The sequence below is a fragment of the Pogoniulus pusillus genome, chromosome 16, assembly GCF_015220805.1.
Source record: "Pogoniulus pusillus isolate bPogPus1 chromosome 16, bPogPus1.pri, whole genome shotgun sequence".
NCBI lineage: Eukaryota > Metazoa > Chordata > Aves > Piciformes > Lybiidae > Pogoniulus > Pogoniulus pusillus.
The window spans coordinates 16,286,260-16,305,432 of NC_087279.1; the positions used below are offsets into that span (position 1 = coordinate 16,286,260).

The 19,173-nt window shown below is 49.6% G+C and overlaps 1 protein-coding gene across 2 annotated transcripts in view; it reads left to right on the forward strand.

Moving 5' to 3' along the window:
- Window positions 1-16,176, forward strand: part of NCKIPSD (NCK interacting protein with SH3 domain) — a 62,265-nt gene extending 46,089 nt beyond the window's left edge. For both annotated transcript variants that reach the window (XM_064156767.1, XM_064156768.1), the window contains 7 exons: window positions 969-1,055; window positions 2,469-2,607; window positions 7,803-7,883; window positions 9,324-9,452; window positions 12,186-12,278; window positions 13,800-13,972; window positions 14,493-16,176. In XM_064156767.1, coding sequence (XP_064012837.1) covers window positions 969-1,055; window positions 2,469-2,607; window positions 7,803-7,883; window positions 9,324-9,452; window positions 12,186-12,278; window positions 13,800-13,972; window positions 14,493-14,696 — 906 coding nt within the window. In that variant the 3' untranslated portion in view covers window positions 14,697-16,176. The remainder of the gene's footprint in view (window positions 1-968; window positions 1,056-2,468; window positions 2,608-7,802; window positions 7,884-9,323; window positions 9,453-12,185; window positions 12,279-13,799; window positions 13,973-14,492) is intronic.
- Window positions 16,177-19,173: the final 2,997 nt, after the last annotated feature.

The following is a 19,173-nucleotide window of genomic DNA, read 5'->3' on the forward strand; positions in this document are numbered from 1 at the left end:
TGTGTCTGCGGTGCTCTTCAGCTGCTTTACACTCCATCCTGCAAAGCTGCTTGGAAAACAGCTATAGAACCATTCTTCTTGGTAGCTGTGCTATTTACCTGTCACAGAAGAGTATAACCCCTCATCTCCAGAACTAAAACCTGTCATCCTGTGGCAAACCTAAAACTTGGCTGTGAGTGTTGTTGCACATCTCAGGCCATACAAACATTTAAAACATCTTGCTCAGAAGTACCTGTGGGGTGAGGGCCACTAAATATAAGGAAACCTCCTTGGTTGTCTTGAAAATGTCTTTAAGTGTCTTCAAAGTTACTTCTTCTGTATCTCACTGCATCTGTGCATAGAGGAGAGGTACATGCCCATAGTGAGCAGCAGCAGGCATTACTGTCCAGGTATGATGATATGAGAGCTGCCACTCAGTGCAGTGGTGTGGTCTGTGTTATGGGTGCCAGTGTGGGGTTTTCTCTGTCAAAAGCAGAACATGCCTGCTCTGACAAGCTGGGTTTTCTGTGTAATAAACACCAGTGTCTGTCACTCAACGTAATGCCTGCACTGCCTTGCTGTGGGCCTGCAGGGCAAAGCAGAGTGGGATTTTGTGCAACCCTTTCCTCATTGTCTAGGGATGGGAGGAGATGCACAACACTTCTCTGGGTGAGAACAGTGCTGGAACTGCCCTGTGTAACTGCACTGTGCACTCCTCAAGGTGCTGCTCAGGTCATGTGTTTTTGAGTTGTTTTCAGCCCAAGACATGCTGTATGGCAGAGACACTTCTCAAGAATGCCCTTTGCAGAATCTTCAGGGTGACCATTCTTGAGCTGCTTTTGTTCTCTGCTTTTGATTTCTTTGTGAGATGGCTGGGCTGGGGCTACTGAGATCTGAAAGCAGCTGGCCACCCCACCTTGAGGTCCCTGCAGCAGGCACCTTGTTGCTCTGATGTGCTACTGGTCTGACATGTTCATTCCTGCTTCCAGACAGATGCAGACCCAGAAGTTTGCAAGAAAATGTGCAAGAAGAACGAGTTTGAATCTGTCCTGTCCCTTGTGGCGTATTATCAGATGGTAAGGTGGCAGAACACATCAAATCTTTCTGAGCTTTCCCTGAAGATGCAAAAGAGCAGGGTTGCTACCATGAATATATGTGAGAGATTCCTCCTGGATAGGGCAATTCTGTGAACTAGAAGGAGTTGGAGCACATCCCTTCTGAATGCTGACTGGTGTCAGTGCTGTGCTTCAAGCTGCGTGAAGGAGCAGAGGATACTGCAGGCTTGGAAGCAGTAGCTTGCACTGTGAAGGGTAAAGCTTGCTGCTTTTGTTAGCTCCATTGAGGGACAGAACTGGCATTGCTAATATCCAGAGAGAGGGTTTTCAAGGGTGCCTTGGGAAAGCTGACAGGCTGTAACTGCTCCTCTTTTAATCAATGCACTCCTGTGCATTAGTAAATAGCTTTGCTTAGGAAAGTAGGTTGTGAGTAGCAGCCTTGGGAGTGAGGAAGGAAATCAGTATTCAGAACAAGAAAGGGAAGTTTTGCCTTCAATGCCTGTGTGGTGTTGCTTTCCCCCTCTCCTTCCTGAAACGTGCTCTTGTAGGACTCTGTGGGGTTGGCAACTTGTCCCCATCTTGTCCCTAAGTCCCCAGCTACAGCACATCAAGCTTTGTGGTATTTAGCTTTCTTTTGGCACTTCTGTGTAAGAACCCAAAGCTCAGCATCAGGAAGCTGTAGCCTATCTGGGAAGGCACTTGCTGGCTTTCACTGCCTGCTCTTGTCTGACCAGCGTTTCAAGGAAGCCTGATCAGGTGCAGAGTGCAGTTAAGTTTCCTGTCTTGGCTTATGTTGTGCTCGCTGCCAGGGCTTGGCTCACTTCTGTTCTCTGAACCCTGGAATTCTTTGCTGAGGCTGGAGTCTGAAGGTTACCCAGGTGCTAGAGCTTCTGTGTGGGTGCTGCAGGTTGAGGATCATCATTACTGGAATCTCTGCATGTCCCAAAACTTTCTGGTTAAGCTCTCAGAACAAACCTGAGAGCTTCACAATGCAGGAGCTGCTCCCATTCTGTTCATTAACCACCGCATGCTGAAAAGGGTTTGCAAATGCTATGTTGTCAGGAGACCTCCTTCAGAGCTGTGTTCAGAGAATCCTGGCAGGCCAGCAGACTAAATCTCTTTTTCCTGGGGATGGGTATAGCTTTTTGAGGTGGATCATGTTTAGTGGATGCAATGGAGCATTTCAGATCTGAGCTCTGGCTGCCACATGCCCTCTGACTACATATGCCAGCAGCCTCTAGCCAGCCCAGTTGTGAAAGACATTGTAAAGCAAGTCCTGTGCTGCTGCTGCAAGCTAGTAGAGCTTCTGGGTTCACTGTCACCTGGGGAGAGTCGGCGGCTCCCCAGTAGTGGGAACTTTTGGCCAGTTCTGTCTGTGCCTTAGAGTAAGGCCTCACCTAGGGCATGGTTTCATGTATTGAATTGGTTTTGCAGGAACACAGGGTGCCCTTACGGCTGCAGCTGCTGAAGTGCTTTGGAGCCATGTGCAACTTGGATGCTGCAGTCATCTCAACACTCGTAAACTCTGTGCTGCCCATGGAGCTGGCCCGGGACATGCAGACTCACACGCAAGGTGAGCCAGAGCTGCCATACCCAGCTCCCTGGGAGTGTGTCTCTCCACAGCAGCACTGCTGGCTTCTCATTGTCTGACTGCTCCACGTGCCCATGCTCTGAAGACAGTGGTGTTGCTTTTGAAGTTATTCAGGCTGCTACAGCTCTGAGTGGAGAATGCACAGGAGGGGATGTTTCAGTCCAACAATGCAAGACTTGGAAGCTCTTGAACAAGCCATTAAGGACCTGCAGCACTTCTTGCAGATGTCATAAAGCAAGAAAAGACTGGATGAGCCACTTAGTGCCACGGTCTAGTTGACTGAACACCCACCTCTGGCTGGGTGCTAGGTTGGACTGGATGATCCTGGAGGTCTCTTCCAACCTGGTTGATTCTATGATTCTGTGATTCCATGATTTTGAGTTGTTCCAGCTTTGTTTCATGATGCCAACAAGAGACACCTGCAGATCTCAAGGCAGATCTCTGCAGCTTCTTGTAGACAGTTTTTCTCAGCTGTCCTCATCAGGTCTTTGTGGTGTTTCCTGGTGGTGAATGAGGTGTGTGCTGATTCAAGGAATTTCCTCTCCACCACTGCACCAAGGGAGACGATAGTGCTGATAACAATGTTGCAGTCGTGGTCCTCTCCAAGTTAGTGTCATAGCCCTACTTCCCCCATCCAGTTGGCCAACAGTGCTGGCAGTGACATAAACTACTCTTTCCCTTAAAGGGACATTGAAAAGTCCATCATTTGTGCTAATCATGGCCTACAGTTGAAGTAGCTGTTGAGTGACCATGTGGATCAGATCAGAACAGTCCCAGAGTACAGGGCCTTGCTGCCTGGATTGCAGTCTGCAGCCTCTTGGTTTGCTGTAGGTGTCATGGGGCTGTGGAGAAGTATAATTTGGTGGTGAGACTGTGTAGGGATTGACAAGTCTGTGCAGAGCAGGGACAATCACATCTATTTTTGTGAGCCAAGTAAATGTTCCAAGATGGCCACTTGGGATGTGCATAATGAGTGTCTCTGTCCACAGCATTCCTCCACAAAGTGCCAGTCTGACTGTGTGGTGGCCAGGACTAATATGGGGCTAAACTGGTGTCCAGAAAGGGGCATGAGAGAGAAAATCAAACAGGAGGCTTCATGATTGTCTTTGCTTAGATGCTTTGAAGTTCAGGCATTTTAAATGTAGGGAGTGCTGGAAAAATCAGTCATGTTTCAGCTCAGGGCAGGGCAAAGCACCAGTGCTGTGGTGCAGGACTGAGGTCATTCTGCCTGTTTTGGCTGCCCTTTCTTCTTGTGCTGCTGCTCCTTATCAGTTCTGTGCAGTGAATTTATCACACTGTTGGTGTTTATCTGGTTATGCATGAGATGCTGCCTCTCTAGGCTGAGGTTTTACAGCCCATGAAGCAAGAAATACTTGGGTCACACTGGCTGTGCTTCTATGGTGACATTACTCACCATTTTGTGCTGCCAAAAATTGAACTTTGACATGCATGCATCACTGATTCATAGAGATTGTCTCCAGTTGAGCATCTTGTGCACCGTGCCTTAACAGGCTTCCGTCTCCTGCTCTGTTCCCCAAGATGCCTCTGTGCAGGCAGGGTGGGCTGGTCACCCACATACTCCTTCCTTGGTTACAGCATTGCTGCCCAGGGCATTTTGCCAGGAGCTGTATCATCCTAGATAGCACTGCCAACAGCCTCTTGATATGATGAAGCATCAAGCTCTGATCGAGATGACTCCTGCACACCTTTGCTATCTCCATGTAGCACTTCTGCTTGAAGCAAGCCTATCTCCCAGCAAGTGCTGGCTCTGCTTTGGGGACCTGAAAAGCATTGCAGTGGATGTCGGTGGAGAGTGGCTCTGCTATGTCCTTTGACCTGCCACCCTGCAGCTCTGCAGCATCTCTTCTTTCCCAAGCTTGGCCTCAAGGTGTGAGGTTTTTTTCCTCCTTGCTGTAATGCATGAGCAGTACAGTCAAAGTATGAAAAACTGCTCTGCCCTTGCCAATTGATCTCTTTTGGTTACAGGAGCCTCCCAAATCCATGTTCTGTTCCTCTGCTACCTTCCTTGTGCTAAGATCATGGCAAACACATGCAGCATCCAGTCCTTGACTTTCACAGCAGAGCTGCAGAAAAGTAACCATTTTTGACCTGAAACTGTCCTTCAGAAGTGGTTTAGGGCATTACTAGTTCCCTCCTGCCTTTCTGGTGTTTACTGCTCCATGTCCTGCCAGCAAGTGGCAAGCAGTGCCTCATGTGAAAACATGACCTTGAATCCTAGAATGGCTTGAGCTTATTTTGGTACCAAAGCCAGAGAACAGCAGCAGATCTGTGACATACTGTGGAATAGCTAATCCCTTCTGTGGATGGCAGGAACCACCACAATCTGTGCCAGCACTAAGCAGCTGGGGAGTGTTGAACTGGCTGCAGCTCTGTGAGATCCCTCCCAGCTTGTTACTGATGAGCAGCAGAGGCAGAAGCTCTGTGCTTGGATGCTGGGTGCTTTTGATGAGAAGGCACTTTACCTTGGAGCTGGTGCAGGCCTGTTGGCTGCTAGCCAGTTCTTCTGCCAGATGTTTGAGTCTTACTGCTTCTGGACAACCACTTCTCTCTGCTACGGCTGGCCTGCACATCTATCAGTGTTAGAAGAGCTTATAATAAGCCAGAGTGAGGCAGAATTAGCCAGAACAATTCCAAAGAAAACAAACAGGGATAATCCAGTCTGTAAGCATGACTTTCTCCCTCGTTGCAGCCCAGTGTGTATGCAAGTCAGCTCTTGGGCTCTTTTCATTTCAGCTGTAGACAGTTGTGTCTGCTTCCAGTGCCTAGGTTTTGCACTGCTGTTTAGAGGTTTGAAGCAAGGTCTTTGAGGGCTTCTGAGAAATAGCTTCCATAAACAATGGCAGCTTTCTTACCAGTGTCTCAGCAGTCTTTGGCACTGCAGGTTGGTGAGCAAACAGCTGCATTTCTTCTGCCCTTCATGGCCACTTGAGTGATGCTTGTCAGTCTGTCATGAACACAGTCCTTCTGCTTCAGCAGAGTTGTATTAATGCTGTCCACTTTCTTGCAGCCACTGATGCTGCTGTGGAAGGGGAAAACAAAGAAAACCAACAAAAACCTGTGCCTTGCCTGGCAATTACTCTGTTCTCTAGCATGGAGTGTCTTGGATGAGTCTTCCTGCAGCTGGGACACTCCAAAAACTTGTGGTCAGTGCTGACTGAGTGCACTGGGTAAATCTGGATTTGCCCCAGGTTGAGTTTTCTGCCTGGTTTCAGTCTCCTTTGATTTGGTGTCCTTAGACAAATATAAGATTAGCCACCTAGTAGTGAAGTTTGCTGTCAACTCAGAGGAATGGACATCAGTTAATGGCAGATGGGCCAAGGACATGTAAAACTGTCCTCTACCTATCTCTGATCTCTTCCTCCATATTAGCTACAGCCACATGCTTATTGTTGGCTCCTGGTTCTCACATCATCATTTCATCATTCCTGACGTGAAGAGAAAATGTTTTGTTCATTTAATCCTTACTAGGAACGTGGCAACAGCAGGTCCCTGTGGCTGCCTACTGCAGTATCCTGCCTCTGGTACACAACTCCTGACACTGCAGAGGAAAGAAGGAAGAAATCATGTGGTGAACAGTTTGGTCTTCTGCCACAGTGAGCTTTGGCATCACTGACACCTTATAGCTGAGAGCTTCTTACATAAGTATGAATTATATTTAAGTCATTGAATATCCTCCCTCTCTGTTTACCAAGAGTAAACAGCAGCTTCCAGCTTTCCTTTGCTGCCATATGGTCTAGAGTGCTCTCTTACAAACTCTTAATCTTGTTAATGCTATAGTATCTCTGCTTAAACCCCAAACGATCTGTTTTTTTCACTCAGAGTATTTGCTGTTTGCAAACTCAGGCATCTCGTTGAGCTTTGGTATAGTCTGCATGCCCTTTGTCTGCAGAGGCTTTGCACACAGAGCTGACTTTCCAGGGGCATGAGGCTGGAATGATATGCTAGCATTTTTTCCCCTCTGCTAATAGTAAATTTGAGAGCTGCCAAGTGTTGCAAGTCCTTTGGCCAAGTCCAGCAGTATGGAGTGGCAGTGAAGGCATCAGGCTGTGCACTCCAAACAAAGCTGCAGGCTGCAGGTGCTTAGAGATTGTGTCTTAGAAAGAGTTTGGAGGGGATAGCAGAACCAGCACATGCTGTGACACAGTTCTGTGGGAGAAGCATCATGCACCGAAGGGGACTTTTTTCTTTTCTAATGAAAAGTAGTTTTGGGGGCTTGATTTGTTTGGTTGGTTTGGTTGGTAGTTTTTTGTTTGTTTGGGTTTGTTGTTGTTTTGTTTTATGAATGCAACTTGTGACAAGCTCACCAGCTGCTTTCTGGCAGATGTAGCTGAACTTTGTTTAGCCAGTACGTATGGGAACCTACTTGATAAAGATAATGTTCCTTTCCCTGTCATCTTCACACTTGCTGAACTGGGCAGAGGCTGAATTTGATGATGACACAGATCCTATTCCATGATTATTTTCTTCTATTCAGCAAATATGTGTTGAGGTGTATCCATTAATTGAAATTCAGGAAAGGCACTGGCTGTGGTTTTGTGGAGCATAGCTACTGCCAGTGGAAATTGTGTTGGACTAGCAGGTTGTGGGATGTATTAATGCTGCAGACATCTGTGGCCTGTCTGGGAGGTGGGCAGATGCACAGCCAAAGTCATGAGCAGTGATCTGGTCTCCCCAGAGACCTCTTATACCTCCAGGCAGAGCTGAAGTAGCAAAAGTAGAGCAGTGAAGGGATGGTAACAAGCAGCATAGCTGTCTGGAGGTGGTGTTGGTTGGAACAGGCAGTATTTCACGGTGGCCAGATGGATGCTTTTTCTGGGTTCAGTAATTACATAACTATGGGATGTGTCCTGGGTCTGTGCAGGGGAGGTTTTTAGTTATTTGATTAGCTTTCCCAGATTCTTTTAAGTAAAGGACTTTTAAAAAAAAAAAAAAAAAACAAACAAGAATTCTTCTTGTTTAAGTTGCTTTGGTAGTGTATGGTATAGAAGGCATGGGATGTGCTTAAACAGGGGGAAAAACATCTCAGTGAGTAGGGAGCAAGGAGCAGTCCTAACCAGTGTTAAATATCTGTATTAAAGGTGTGACTTCCTAGTTGCAGCTGGGGAACACTGTTTCACATCCTCAGAAGAGCTAATAGCAGGACCTTTATCTTGCAGATCATCAAAAGATGTGCTACTCTGCCCTGGTGCTGGCCATGATGTTCTCCATGGGGGAGCCCCTGCCATACCATCACTATGGTAAGAGCAGCTATGTGCACGGCTTGGTAGATCAGCAGGGCTGATGGTGAGACATCTGCAGCATGCTAGCAGACACAACAAGGAAGAGACCTTTCCTGGTGGGGAAAGGTGTCCCCAACGTGGGGACAGTCCAGATGAGCAGGGCAAGAGTAAGGTCTGCTCTTCATCAATAGTCTGGCTGCCAACCTGGGACATGATGGCAGATTTCCAGAGAGAGCAGCACAGACCTGGGTTAGAGCAGCAGAAGACTGATGTCATGCTGCACAAGAGCTGGGTTTGTCCATCACTGTGACTAAGCAATACTTGCTTCAGCTCTGCTCTGCGTGGAAGCATCCATCTCTTACTTGCTTCAGAGATGTTATGTCTGTTAATGAGGCTGAGAGCCCAGATCGGACCACGAACACCTACTAAAGCTGTCAGATGCATGTTATGGCCTCTTGCTGATCTTCCTTCTAACAGGATGGTGCAGCCCTGTGCATTTTAAGCTTCTAGGGAAAGCAGAGAAGATTATGGGTGTTGCAGTCAATTGGGAATTTCAAACATTGTGCCAGATCTGCCTGTTTTATTTGCTGTCCTTTCCTCCAACCTTTAGCCAGAAAGTTTCTTCCTCAGGCCACGCTGTGTTACCTGTATTCAGGAGACTCTGGGTTCATTTTCTCTTGGAATGCAGTAGAGATTTTTGTAAGCTTCTCCTTAGTATTTTCACCTTATCACCCTAGTACACACATACAAGATTTAAGCTGGTGCAGTTTGGAATGAGTTTCCACACCTCCTGCTTTCCTCTCCTCATGTCACACTGGCAATTATTTCTTGCAGGTGGACTTATTTGCATGAGCTCCTCTGCTTTGCTAATGGCTAAATTGAAAAATGTGTTGTTACTGATGATCTGGGTGATGGCTCTCTTTTAAATGGATGGATTAAACTTGTGGTCAAGAATACAAATACTTTCCTACCTGAAGCCTTCATTGGCAGCAGTAATGCTGCATCAACAGCTACAGCAGGATTTGGTGGTTTATTTACTCAAAAAAAATGCCAGCAGGGGACCAGAGAGGTTGTGGAGTCTCCTTCTCTGGAGACTTTCAAGGCCTGTCTGGATGTGTTCCTCTGTGATCTGTTAGGTAGTGTTGTCCTGCTCTGGCAGGGGGGTTGGACTAGATGATCTCCTTGGGTCCCTTCCAACCCCTAACATCCTGTGATCCTGTGACCAACTTTCAGTATTGCCTTGCATGTTGGATAGTTCTGTGAGCCACTTGCCTGCTGCACAAAGACACTTCAGTGGTCTCTCTAACCCACTTGCAGGGTTGTTCATTCCCTGGAGGTTGACACTGGTGCTCCACCAATGTTTTTTAGGCATAAAAGCACAGAGAAGTGGCTTGCATGGTCCCTTGTTGTGTGGTTTATTTTCACTGTGCTGTAAATGCCCTCTTTCTCCTTGTGCAGAACATCTCAACTCTCAGTTTGTGCAGTTCCTACTGGATGTGATTGAGGATGGGCTGCCCTCAGACACCACTGATCAGCTGCCTGACTTATTCGTCAACGTCCTTCTGGCTTTCAATCTCCACATTCCAGGTCAGTTGGGCGCTGCTCTGCTCTACCTTGGCAGGATTTCAGTGGTCTGGAGTAAGGGTGTGAAGAATGGAGAGAGAGAGAGAGAGAAAGAGAATCTTACCGGGTCTTTGTAGGACTGTGATAGTCTCTCTGGCTCCCCAGGTCTTTTGCAGTACACTGTGTTAAATATTGTGCATAACCCTCAAGCGTGACAAGGTCTGAGAGGCTGTGTCAACCAACTGACCCTCTGAGTTGTAGCAGCCCAGTGGATTTCTCTCTATATTTCCACACTGCCTGTTGCTGGGGCTGCACTTGGAAATCATAGAATCATTTTATTGGAAAAGATCTTTTAAGATCATTGAGTCCAACCATTATCTAACCCTACCAAGTCTGGTGCTAAACCATGTCCCTTAGCACCTCATCTCTGCATCTTTTAAATGTCTCCAGGGATGGGGATTCAGCCTTCTCCCTGAGGAGCCTGTTCCAGTGTTTGATAACCCTTTCAGTTTCTTTTCAGTTTCTTGTAATACCCAGTCTAAACCTCCCCTGGTGTAACTTCAGGGCATTTCTTGTTGTCCTGTCACATAGTATTAGGGAGAAGAGACCAACAACTGACAACCTTATAACCTCTTTTAAGGTAGTTGTAGAGACCAATAAAGTCTTCCCTTTCTCCAGACTAAACAATTCCAGCGTCCTCAGCTGCTCCTCATAAGATTTGTTCTCTAGACCCTTCACCAGCTTTATTGCACATCTCTAGACCTGCTGCAGCACCTCAATGTCTGTCTTGTAGTGAGGGCCCTAAAACTGCACACAGTACTCGAGGTACAGCCTCACCAGTACAGGAGGACAATCATTTCACTGGTCCTGCTAGTCACACTATTCAGGATAGAGGCCAGGATGCTGCTGGCCTTCTTGGCTGCCTGTTCATCAACACTGCTAGGTCTTTCTCTAGTGGGCAGCTTTCCAGCCACTCTTCCCCCTGTGTTGCATGGAGTTGTTATGACTGAAGTGTGGAACCTGGCACTTGGCCTTGTTGAATGTCATACAACTGGCCTTGGCCCATCGATCTGGCCGGTCCAGGTCCCTCCGTAGAGCATCCCTACCCTCAAGCAGATCAACACTCCCTCCCAGCTTAGCATCATCTGCAGATTTACTGAAGGTGCTCTCAATCCTCTTGTTCAGATCATGAGTGGAGTTAACTTATAGGCATATCTGGCTGGGGAGACAAAATGCTTCAGCAGGCAATTCTCAATACCAGCCTAGGAAGTCAGTCCTCTGCCTTCTGCAGGTCTTGACAAACCTTATGTTTGCCTGTCTGCAGCTCTTGAAGCTCAGTCAGTGCTAGGGTATTGGCAGCAGACTGTTCAGCATTGGCTTGAGCTGCACTCTCAACTGATTGCCCTGAGTCACTGCTCAGCTTCTGAAGAACAGACAGCATGTATGGCCCCTACAGAAGGGGGCCCTCTTAATGCCTGTGAGTTTTGAAGTGTTGGCAGATTGGAGACTAGCTCCAGGTCCTGCTTAGAAGGACCACTGCTTAACCCAGAGTCTCCTGTTGTTCCAGTTGTCTTTAATTACTTCCTCTTGTTCTGCTTCATGGCTTTATCCTTGGCTTCATGGAGAGAGGGGAGGATAAAGCAGCAAGGATGTGTCCAGTAATTTACCTGTTCTTTTGAGTTGTGCTTCATTAAAATTTATATGAAAGTTTCTAATTTCATGTGAAAGCTGATTGCACAGAGACTGATTAAGTGTGTCTCTGCTGCTTTCATTCATTGCCCCTCTCACACTTGCCCATATACTTCCTGGCTGCAGTAATTAGGCAATAATGCATGACAGGCAGTGTGCTTCTAGGGGATTACCGCCCACCTAGGGTCTAGCCCAGAGCAGTGACTTGTTCTCTGATGCTAAGAACACGTTAAATGATGTTCAGATTGCTTATTAGTGGGTTGGATTTTTTATTCCTCTGCCAGATTCATCTGTCATACGATTTGGTGGTGCAGCACTAGTTCCAAAACTCTGCTGAAAGCTTATTATATTGGCATCCTTCGATGTAAAGGATGCTGAGGCTTCTTTGCAGCCTGTGGAATACTGCAGAGTTGCCAATGCTGTGCCACAGAAACAGCCATGCTGTGCTGGTTTTGGGTGCTTCTGAGTGTGCACACATGCATGCATAAGGTCTGCTAGGGTGAACTTACTTTAGTTAGAACAAACCACCCTCAAAGCAGGCTAGGGGATGCTTCCTGGAAGAAATCTTCGCACAGCCTCATGCTTAGTGCCGAGAGGAAGAACTTCTCCTTTCTGGCATGCTCCAGGGATCTGGTTGTCCCTTCTTATTAGAGCTTGCAAAGCAATAAATTCCAATGGCTCACCACTGACATGAAGCAAGAAGATATCAGACAGTGGAGCCACTGGCATCAGAGGGTTGTGAGCAGAGGTACTATTCAACAACACAAAGCCTTTGCAAGGTATTTAGCAGTCCTTGGCTGGCAGGACTGGAGCCCACATGTGAATCAGCTGTGCACAGAAAGCACAAAGTCCCAAGTGCTTCGTGCATTGTTTCTGGATTTGTTTCACCTTCTTTCTCCCTGCCCACCCGCTCTGAGGGGCTGAAACTTTTCATAACCCTGACAGACTATGGTTCCCCAGGGCTCCCCAGAGCACTGATGTGAAAGAGGAGTCCTCCACTGTTGATTTTGTTTTATTACCGTGGCCTTCAGGAAACAAAGGGATGTGCTGAACAGGTCTCTTCCTTAGTTCCAGAACACAGCGTGATCATGACCACAATAAGCAAGCACTCAAACGTCAAGACTTTCACAGAGAAGCTGTTGCTGCTGCTGAACAGGGGAGGTGAGTGTGTGTGGCACTGTTATGTGCCTGGCAGGGGGTGCAGCTGATGGTGACTTGGGGAGATGAGCCTGGTGCTTGTTAAGGGGCGAGGTGCATTGAGGAGGTAGGTAGCTGAGGAGCTGTCAGCTCAGGCAGGATTTGCTGCTTCCTGGTGAGTGTGTGAGGGTGACTGGCTGCATTGCTGAGGATGGAGCTGCACAAAGAATAGCATGATGCTGATGGCACCTAGGAAGAGAGGCCTCTGGGCTGCCGTTTCCTCATGCTCTAGGTCAGTTCAGCCTTGTATTGCAGCATGGCCAGCTCTGATGTAGACAAGCTTTTACCTGGTAGGAAAGCTGGTCCTGGGCCACTTCTATCCTTGGACAGGCTCTGTCAGCACTGGCACACAAACCCCAGCCTGTGCTGGCAATCAACTGCCTCAGGGGACAGATCCACCTTCCAAAATACTATTTAGAGTGAAGCTTCCCACTTCAGAATCACCAGCAGTGTTAGTTTTGTACTTGCTCCAGGCGTAGAGTGAAATCCACTCTGCACATAGAGCTTTTGCAGAGCATATTGCTGGAAGCTGGAGATCTCTGCAGGAAGAGCAGTGCCAGGTATTTCTGTCTGTGCCACATGCCACTATTGTGCTTTCTAATATTGTCTGGAGCACAGGGGCTTTGCTGCCCAGGTTTCATTTTGTTGACATGCTGGTAAATAACTCATCCTGTGATGGTTGCAGCTCATCTTATTCTGGCTTTAGGTCTTGTTTGGATTGCAAATCACTGTCTTTGCACTGTATCAGCTTGAGGGCAGTCAGCCACTCAGTGTTCTTCTGTCTGGCCTCTTCCCAAAGCCTTTGTTTAGCCCTTTCCCTGCCAGATTCCCTGCAGGAATCACCTTACTGCAAGGGGCTGGAGGAATTAAAAGGGAGGCCACAACCTAATGAAGATGATTTCCTTTTGCCTGTCTTCCTGCCAACTGCTGGGGGGGCTGCAGTGTCCCAGAGGCCCCTGTCTTGGGTTCTGCAGGGTTGTGTTTTGGAAGACAGTAAGATATGGTGGCTCATTTAAACTTGGAAGTGTTTCTTTTTGTTTGCTACTGGGACAGTACTAGCTTGGGCTCTGTGGTGAAAGCTCATTTCTGGTACAGGATCTGATGGGGTTTTGAGAGGGATCATTGGACCAAACAGTAAACTGGGGAGAAATTTGGTGGTAGTTGTTGAGCAAAAAGGGGAGGCACTGAGAAGTGATTTGCTAATGAGCTCTCACCTGGCATCGTTGGCAAAACAGAAACAACAATTAGCGGTAATGAGTTCGGTCTCAGCTTGGTACCCTGCAGAGCTGCCATCCTCATCACACTGCTTTGCACAAGACACTAAGGTCTGCTGGCAGAAGAGCTAGCCACAAGCAGGGAGCTGACCAAGGCCAGGGGAGCCTCCTTTCCAAAGCCTGTGGGGTCTAACAAAGGGATGTGCAGTGAAGATGGAGGAAGGGGGCAGTGGGAGGCATGTGGCTCATCACGTTTCTCTGTCTCACCTAGATGATCCAGTTTGTATCTTCAAGCATCAGCCTCAGCCACCGCACTCGGTGCTGAAGTTTCTGCAGGACATCTTTGCCAGCAAGGATACAGCAAGCATCTTCTACCACACGGACATGATGGTCCTGATAGACATCCTGGTGCGGCAGATTGCTGACCTCTCCCCGGGAGACAAGGTACTCACAGTAACCCACAGGCAGTGGGGAAGGGAGCACAGTCCTAAAGAAGTGTGCTGGTGCAGGCAAGAATGGAGTCCTGGAGTGGAGCCTGATGCTTCTGGGTGCTGAGGAGGAAGGAAGGATTTTTCCTCCCTGGCACTCAGCAGTAGCAAGGCATGATTGAAGAAAGATCTGCCAGGCTTCTAGTGGTCTGCACCTTTCTGTACAGGGACCCTTGGGAATGGGGACCTTCTGTGAGACATAGAAGTAGGAAAGATATCTGTGTTTTAGTAAGAGACAGAGTTGTGGGTGTTTGAGTGCTAGTGAAGAGCAGCACTGCTGTGGAGAAGGCAGAGATTTCCATAGCTGCCAATGAGCCTCAAGGAAAAGCAGGTGCCTCTGGAGTCACTCCCTGGCTAGTGCAGCAGCAGCAGCAGCTGTTCCTGCACTCTTGCTGTAATGGAGGCTGGCGTGCTTGTTTATCTCACTTTAAACCTTGCCTTGTGCTCTGTGTTTTGTCTCCCCTCCCACTTGGCAGCTGAGAATGGAGTATCTGTCTCTGATGCACGCCATCATCCGCTCCACACCCTATCTGCAGCACCAGCACCGCCTTTCTGACCTGCAGGGCATCTTGCAGCGTATCCTGGGGGAGGAGGAGGAGGACCAGCAGTGCCAGATGGACAAACTGATCATCTTGGAGATTTATAAGGAGTTCCCAGAAATCTCTCCCAGTACAAGCTAACCACCCCTCAGCTTGGACTGGATGGAGTTTGAACCACTTGGATTGATGGCATCTCTTGTTGACACTTTCTCCCCATTTCCTTCCAGTACAGCTCATACCTTATATCCCTCCATGCGAGGCCTAAGGCTGGGACAGCATTCACCAGCCCTTTAGAAAGGCCAGCAGCAGAAAGGGTGTGGGGTGCCCCTGGGGCCTGGTGCTCAGGGGAGGTCAGAGCTGGGTGGGTGCTGGCACGTGGCTTGCCTGCAAGATTCGGGCAGGAGGTATTTAGGCAGCTGGTGTTAGTGGGAAGGAAGGGCAGAGAGCTTGCGAGGGACTTGGCAGGCAAGGTGGGGGGTGCTTAGCTGTGTTGGTGTCCCGAGGTCCTGAAGAGAAAGGCCTTAGAGTATCACTTCTTTTTTCCATGTGCATCTCTCTCCCTGCAGTGACCAAGTGGAGTCTGCTGGTGCTTGGAAGAAGCTTTTGTAACATCTGTTTTGTTTTCTGCTGCTAGTGCCAATGTGCTGCAGCCCTGCTGAGGGGAGGTAGCCTGCTCGCTGTCTAGCGCCTTGTCTAGTGAGCCTTTTGCTCCCTCCTGGCCTCTGCTTTGCCTCTGGGTAGCAGCCCACCTAGGGTCATAGAGGTCTTATGCCAGCAGCTGCTTTTTTCACTCTGCTTTCTATAGTGGTGTTTAAATCTGAATTTCCTACGGCAGCCTAGCAGTAACGACCACGTGAGTGATGCTGCCCCTAGGAAGCCTTTGGCCTGGACACAGCAGAAAGATGTGTCCTGCCGGGTGAAAGCTGCCACTCGCCCCCTCTCGCAGCACTGCCCCGGGGCCCTGAGCAGCGGCGCTGCGTGTGGGCAGGGGCGCTCTGTTCGTGAAGCGTGTGCATTTCTTGCCTTGAGCTTCATCGTAGCTCTGCCTCGCTGCTCTGCCTCTCCACGTGGCAGCACTTGGAGGCAGAGTGAGCCTGGTGTCCAGTAGCTGTTTGTGACTATGCACGAGTGTGGGGAACCCTTATTTATATTTCCTCTAGGTTTCTAGAAACAGGATTAACCTCCTTCCCTGTAACAGATAGTCACACTAACGTGAGTCTCTTAGATATTTGTGTGCACAGTCTGGTCACTCCCTGTTCCCAGCTCTTCCTTTGCAGTATCCGCTGCAGGAGCTTTTGGAAAGTGGAACTGGAAATACTGAGCACTGTATTTTATTTTTGTTGTTTTTTTGTTTAGCTTGAGGTAATGACAAGAGCTCTGCTTTTGCAGGTCTGGACTCTGGGCACTGAGGTGGTGGTGCTTGGGAACAGAGTAGGTTAGCCTGGCAGCCAAGGAGGGGCAAGGTCCTCCTGAAGTTAGCCTGGGAATGGCCAAGCTTAATAACCACCCTCATAGAAAAACCTATTTTTCCCCTGTAAAAATGTATGAATGTCAAAAGGGATCCTGTATTTTCTTAAACACTGAGTGTAACAAGCAGAAGAATAAAATGTCTTAAACTGGACTTCTGTGGATGTAGCCCTGCCTGTCCTGCCAGAGGAGGACCGAAGCAGCATGGGCAGCTTGGGTGCCTGCTGCCTGCTAAGGCAAAGCTGTGGGTGCTATCTTCAAACAGGAGCAGTGCAGTACTTTGCCCACATTCAGCTTCTCGCATTTTATTTTCCTACTGTGTTGCTGGCAGACGAGGAGCAGTGGAGGGCAGCAGGCGTTGCTAGGGGCACAGCCGTCACCCCCGTGAGACTGCCCAGCATTGCTGCTCTGGATTAAGGGTCTGGCAGAGCTGGATTCTGCAGTTCACTTCCTGCAAAGCACATGAGCCTCAGCGGGCTGCCGGCAGAGCTGCGGAGGCAGTGAGCCTGTGTCGCAGGGGTTTAACAGTCTGTGTTGAGAGCTAATGAACCCTGCTTGGCTGCGGATGTCTGCTCTCAGACCTCAGCCTCGCGTGTCCTGCTGTGGTGGGTCTCGGGGGGCAGAGGGTGGGTGTGGTGGGAGAGCAGTGGCTGCTTGGTGAAGCACTGAATCGGCAACAGGGGTGCTTGTCTCTGCTACTGGCTGTGTGCGGGGGAGCCAGCAGGACAGTGAGCTACAGCCCTGGCCACAAGTAGGGGTGTAAGTTCCAGATGCAGGCTGTGCCCCTGCCCCTCAAACGTGGGGGCTGCATCAAACAGCTGCCTGCAGAAATGTGGCCGGGGCTGTGTCCTAGCTCCTGCCTCTTTGGCCAGTGTGTCCCAGGTGTCTGGACTTGTGGTCTTGCCTTGTCAAGCTGCACGTTCTGGAGGAGAGTTACAGTATGTGCTGGCTGTGAGCACTCAGAGGTGCCCATCCTGGAGCGTCTCTCCTGTGCCCCCTCGCTCCCTGCAGCACGTGGCTGCACAGAGCCCTGATCTAGCTTCAGCTTGCCTCTGGGTGCTGCTTGGGCTTGTTGGGTTGTGCCTTACTACAGTGGTGGGATGTTTCTCTGGCACTGTGCCACAACGGGGCAAGCCCAGAGGCCAGCCGAAGCTCAGAACCCATGGGCCTGCTAACCAGGAGCATGTCCTGGGCAAAGCCCTTTGTGACAGCGTCCTGCTTGCCATGGGAATCTAGCGAGGTCCCGGCGGGGCTGAGCCTGAACAGGCAGAACCAGCAGCTCCCTTCAGCAATCCTGAACCTTGCCATCACTGGGGGCTGCTCACACCACAGCTACACAGTGAGTGTCACCACTTCTGCACTGCCACTGTGCTGTCACTGCAGCCAGGGCTGCAAGGGCCAGGGGCAGCCTGATGTGGGAGGTCCTGGGGAAGAGCTGCACTTTGCTGCCCAGGAAAGGCCGTTTAGAGATGGCAAGGAATCAAAACACAGCCTGCACACTCACTATCCCCAGCCTGCGCTGTGTCCCTGCTCCGAACGTGGTGACAGGCGCAGATAAGCACAGAACATGCTGCTGTGAGGGTGGCATTGCCTCGTATCGGAGCGGGGTGAGGGGTGCTGGGGGCCAGCACAGGAGCAGCGCTGTGCTGCCTGTGACCTGTGCCTCTGCTTTATTGTCCAGAATGATTCAATTACAACTATTCTGTGGCAGTAATACCCTGACGATTTTCTCCTCCCCCCATGAGCTATCAGCTGGGTAATTAGAACAAATCAACTCGAAAGCCTTCATACCTTTTTTAAACCTCACCTCCCTCCTGATTTGGCTTCTTGGTGGCAAATCCCAGCTCGAGGAGGTGCCAGGTATAATCCAACCAGCGACGGCAGGGGCTCGTGTGAAGCTGGCATCTTCCTCTTGCGTGGCCACTGCACTGCCCTTTGTTGGATGAGGTTTCTCAGGACAGCTGCAGGGGGCCCAGGGTTGCTCTGGCACTGGTGTAATGCTGCTGAGAGGACTGAGTGGGTGCAAGAGGGCCTGGAAAGGAAGAAAATAAATCACCCCAGGCCACCATACAAGCGTGGCCATAGCCCTGTGACTTGGACCAACCAAGCTGGAAGCACTTGTTAGTGGCTGAGAAGTGAAATCATCACAGGTTACTGATGCTTAGGAAACTTACAGAGTTTATAAACCAATATGTCAGCTTCTCTGGAGGCTTGGAAGTCCACACCCACTGGCTCTCAGTGTTATGTAAGCAATGCAGGAACTTCTCTCTGGGACACTGGCACATGCTCAGCTGCACTACCTACTCCTTTAGGGCCTGCTTGGAATTTCCAGTGGTAATCCTGAGCTATGTGCCTGGCCCAAGCTCCAGGGCAAAGATGAGCCCTACCCGCTCTGCCCAGATGGTGGCCAGGTCTTGGTTTCTGTGTGTCTTATGGCGGTGGAAGGGAGGCACCAGCCCTGAGGATGGTGCAAGGGTTCTGGGGACTGGCTGGTTGTGTTGCAGATCTTGCCTTGTATTTCTTATTTTGCCCCCCAGGAGCAGGAGCCTGCTTGCAGTCAGCCCCCAGATCAGCGGGCAGCATGTGCTCTTCCAGCCCACTCATTTACGCTGACAACAACTGATAGGTGACCATCTGTCACCAGCAGTGAAACTGAATCCAAACTAGAGCTGGTGGTGGCTGTGGTCAGCAGGGGAGCACAGGAACATGGGACATCGAGCAGAGGCAAAGTGCTGGTGACACCAGGCTTCAGCACTGCAGCAACAGCATGTGGGATGCCATGGCCCCATCTGCAGCTGGTGCAGAGGGCAACATTGTGGTAGTGGCAGCTGGACCCCCTTGAGGGCCCTAGACCTGCTGTGTCCTCTGACCTTCTCCTTGCTGCACAGATGGCTTACGCTGTCCAAGGCAGTGTGCATCTCCAAAGTAGCCACTTGAATTTGTGCCCAGGGACTGTAAGACCTCGCGCAGCCTCCTTGGGTTTCCCATGGGGTGGGAGCACGTACATGTGCCCAGGACAGTCAGAGTGCATGTGGCTCCCGTGGTGCTGGGAGCAAGGGCTGAGGAAGCAGAGAAGTCCATCTGCAGGGTGAATCTATCCTGCTTTTAATTCATGCAGCTGCCCCTGCCCTGACAGCATCACCCTCTCAAA